Below are 4,234 nucleotides of genomic sequence, written 5' to 3' on the forward strand. Positions count from 1 at the left end.
GCCCTGGATATCCTGGAACTCACTCTGTAGACCAGGCTGGCCTTGAACTCAGAAATCCACCTACCTCTGCTCCCAAGTGCTGGGATTAAAGGCATGTGCCACCACTGCCTGGCTGCATCTCCTCATTTCATGCCCTCACCAAAGCCTTTCAGGTCTGACCTTCCTAGAAGGATGTGAACTCTTCCTTCTATACTCCCACACTAATGGATTTCCCATCTACATAACTCATTTAATGATTCTCACCCACTACCTGGCATCGAGAATTTTCTTTTCATGCATTTTGACTCTTGCACTGTTCCATAACCCTCTTTAAAAGAAATTCAGCCAAATGGGTGCACTGTCAGAAAGTACACAGACTAGTTAGTATTTTATTATTTTACATCCCCACTAACATTTCCTTTGTGCGCTTAGCAAGCAGAAGATGCTCTTAAAAACAAGCTGTTGGATCGGGCAGTGGTGGCACACACCTTTAATCCCAGCACACAGGAGGCAGAGGCAGGCAGATCAGTGAGTTTGAGGCCAGCCTGGTATATAGAGTGAGTTCCAGGATAGTCAGGGCTACACAGAGAAACCTTGTCTTGGGGGAAAAAAAAAAAAAAGCAGTTGTTTAGGGATAGGGAAGTGGTTTAGTTGCAATATTGCAATATTCATTGAATTAGCTTGACAGCCAGCCTAGCCAAATCAGGTTCAGTGAGAGACCTCATCTCAAAAAAATAAGGTAGTGAATGATGGAGGAATGATGCCAATTTTGACATCTACCTGTGTGTACTTGCTCCTGTGCATACACACTCACGCTGGCGCACGCGCGCGCGCGCGCGCACACACACACACACAAAAGCAAAGCAAACAACTATGCAGTTGGTTAATAGCCAAGCCAGTCACTCTTCTGTTGCATGTAGTCATCATGCCTTCTGACTCTGCTAGAAAGCAGATACCCTGAGAATCAGGGAAAATCGCTACTTACCGATGAGAGCAATAAGTCCCCAGAACACCAGCGAGGGCACCATGGCCGTGACTCTTATCCTTTGGGACCTGTTCTGGTTTGAAATAGAAACAGATTCGTTTTAAAACGTGAAGGTTTCTTAACAGGAAGTCCCTGTCATTCAAACAACACATTGACAAGCTTAGAATCATTTCCAATATAACGTCTCTCTCCCAGCTCCTTGACAGCATCCCGGCAGCCTCACGCATGCCTGCCCTTAGCACCCTCCTACAGTGTGACTCCTGAACACCCCTTTAGCCTTAGTGTGCCTGCCTTTAGCATACACAGTGTGACTCCTGAACAGCACCCCTGCAGCCTGAAGCATGCATGCCTTTAGCACACCCTGACAGTGTGACTCCCAGGAGATTTCAATCCACCATCACCTCTTACTACCCCACATACACTTAGCAGAGGGTGGTTGTATTCTGTCTCTTCCCAGATGGGCTCTTCCCTTGGTTTCCTTTCTGAAGCATGGTCTGTGTTTCTCAAGATGCAAGCAAGGAAAGCTACCACTCACCTCCCTTGCAGTCTCCCAGAGAAGTCTTTGAAGAAGCCTTTAGTGGCGGCAACCTGTAGATTAAGATTTCACACAGAGATGGTCTTTATAACATTCCTATAGCATAGGTGTGACAGCTGGAGACTCCATCAGGCAGTGGCTCGCTGTGCCTCTGGCTTCCTTCAACTGAGCAGACTTCAGTGTGTGCCTTTGCCACCGAGAAGGAAGCTTTTAAACACCAGAACCTACACTCACCTGCCTCGTCTACTTTTGTCCTGTACCAATGATTGGTAGAGGAGCTTTATATATGATTTAAAGGGCCTCTCTTTAAAGCATTGACCTCATTAGACCTGATTATAGTGCTACTTTGGTTTTAGGTGGCTCCTTTAATAAAAGGACTTCAAAGTGTTTATTGACTACAATGAATTAATGAATCTAACGAACCCCCCAGGTTGCACTGGAGGCATCTATTTGGCGGATGGTTTCTGAATACCTAAAATGGTCTTAGGCACACGTCTTCTGAATTTGAGTATAAGATGCTGATAATTAGCCTAGAAAGGAGAAAGAAACAGGAAATGCTAGCACACTTCTGAATAGATAATTCACCTGAAATGCTCATTTCCACATTCCAGAATCATAGGGTTCCCATGTAAAGATGTCATCCTATCTTATGCCAGCATGTCTCTCAACTGTGATAGATGAGCTTGCCTCCTGGCTCCAGGTCCACCTCTCACAGGGTAGCTGTCTGTTGTCAAGAAGAAACACAAAGGCAGGGAGTAGCAATCTGAGTGTTTGATGCCCCATTATTTCCTGTGTGTGCATGCACATGTGTGTGTGTGTGTGGGGGGGCAAAGGTCAATATCAGTATCCTCCATCTTCACCTTCTACATTATTTCCTGAGACAGGGTCTCCCACTGAATCTGAAGTTCGCTAATTAGGCAAGACTAGCTGGCCAGGGGTACTCTTGCAGACTCTGCCTCCCAAACATTAGTAGTACACATGCATGCTGCTGTGCCCAGCATCTTACATACGTGCTGAGGATCTGAATTCAGGTATTCTTGTCCACATGCTCAGCAATTTACTGACTGAGCCCTCTTTTGAGCTCTGTCATTTCCAAAACTTTCTAAGGAAGCAGGGGAAAAAAAAAGGATTTTGTTGGGGATACATATATCTTCAAGTAGACAGTATCTTTCCCCGCCCTCACACTTATAAGAGGCACACACGGGAAATAAAAGAACATTCTTATATTAGGCAAAGCACATTTCCCAGAATAGAGGGAGAAGTCTAGCCTGGATCTTTCCATACATCAGAGATGTTTTTAAGACCACACATAATTCTTCTGTCCACCAGAGGACAGAAGACAAAGGCACTGAGCTAAATGACATTCCAGCTTCCTAGGAAAATGACAGAGCCTAGGAGGAGTCAGTCGCCCACATGGAACGGGCCTCTGTATCTCAGGACACTTCTGCCCTGTGTGCTGTATTGCAAAGCAGGTGCATCCAGAAAGGCAAAGCTGGGATGCTTTGAGCTGATGGAAGAGCCCCAATTCCTTGGGTCTCAAGGAGATGAGTCACAGAGGGCCTGCTCTATCTCCACTGTCAATGCTGCAGTCAGGGCTGCTGATTAATAAGGGGTTTTGCACAAGACTAGCAGCCCGGAGGCAGTCTTTAGAAACACGGAGGTTATTACTGGCAACAATGTTACCGTACAGGTTACACTGAGGCACTGTGTTTGTGGCCTGCGGGAGTGCTGGCCAGGGAAGAGTTGGGCAAACGACAGGAGGCTTTAGGACAAACAGGATGAGAGCATTCAGGGAAGGAGTAAGAAGAGACAGAGAAAGAATCTAAAGGTGAAACCAGGTGGGGGCTCATGCTGTCCCTTGACGCTCCTGGAAAATGCCAGCATTCACAGAATCCTGTTGAATGCGAAGCACACTCAGTTTCTCTCCCCACTTCCAGAAGGGATGCTGTGCATCTTTCCCGGTGTAAGGATCACAAAGTCCACATCCTCTGCAACTTAACTATTGCTTTCAAGGGTGAATCATTCTGCTTTGCTCAAACTTCTGGGTGGGGGAGGAGGAGAAGAAAATTTATTGGACATTCTTCAAATGCCAGACTCCTCCGTACTTACAATATTCCATGTTTCAGTAGTTCTGTGGGTGGATGTTATTATTTCAGAGATAAGGAAACCGGGACTCAGAAAAGCTAATTGGCTTATCAAAGATGGAACAGAGACTGGGCAGAGTTGGGATTGGAACCCAGGTCTATGAGACTCCATAACCAGTCTTTTCCCACAATGACAGAAGAATCACTTTCTCAACTAATGACCCCACCACGCAGCTGTTACAGCAGTCTGTGCATGAAGCCCTAGGGTGTGGTCTGCAAGATAAAGCCAGCCATACAGAGTCACACCACTATCTCTGTGCATGGTGCTTGATTTCTAAAGCACAGAATAATGTGAATAGATTGAATCAGATGGGCGCTGTTTCCTTTGCAATGATTTGGTTAATATTAATCAGACTTGAGCAGTAGGCAGGATGCTCACAAGAGCATGGCAGGGGTGCTGTGCCCCTTGACTTTAATGCCCATACCCTTCTGACCCAGAGGATGGCTAACTTGCGTTCAACATCATCTGATTTCAGAACTAAAGTAGGGCCAGGTCTAACAAGGATGGCCGCTCTGGGCTATCGAAGTCATGGATCTTGAAGGAGAGCCATCACTTTACTAAGCCAACAAAAGCTCTAACTACTTTTTAAG

General features: G+C 46.1%; 1 protein-coding gene across 1 annotated transcript in view; it reads right to left on the reverse strand.

Annotated features, from left to right (window-relative positions):
- The window catches only part of Lyg2 (lysozyme g2), an 11,975-nt gene extending 10,218 nt beyond the window's left edge, over positions 1–1,757 (reverse strand). Inside the window, exons 1-2 of the mRNA XM_021175975.1 lie at positions 1,500–1,757; positions 965–1,037 (exon numbers count right to left, since the gene is read on the reverse strand). Coding sequence (XP_021031634.1) covers positions 965–1,007 — 43 coding nt within the window. The 5' untranslated portion in view covers positions 1,008–1,037; positions 1,500–1,757. The remainder of the gene's footprint in view (positions 1–964; positions 1,038–1,499) is intronic.
- Positions 1,758–4,234: the final 2,477 nt, after the last annotated feature.

This window comes from Mus caroli, chromosome 1 (genome assembly GCF_900094665.2).
Source record: "Mus caroli chromosome 1, CAROLI_EIJ_v1.1, whole genome shotgun sequence".
NCBI classification, from domain to species: Eukaryota; Metazoa; Chordata; class Mammalia; order Rodentia; family Muridae; genus Mus; species Mus caroli.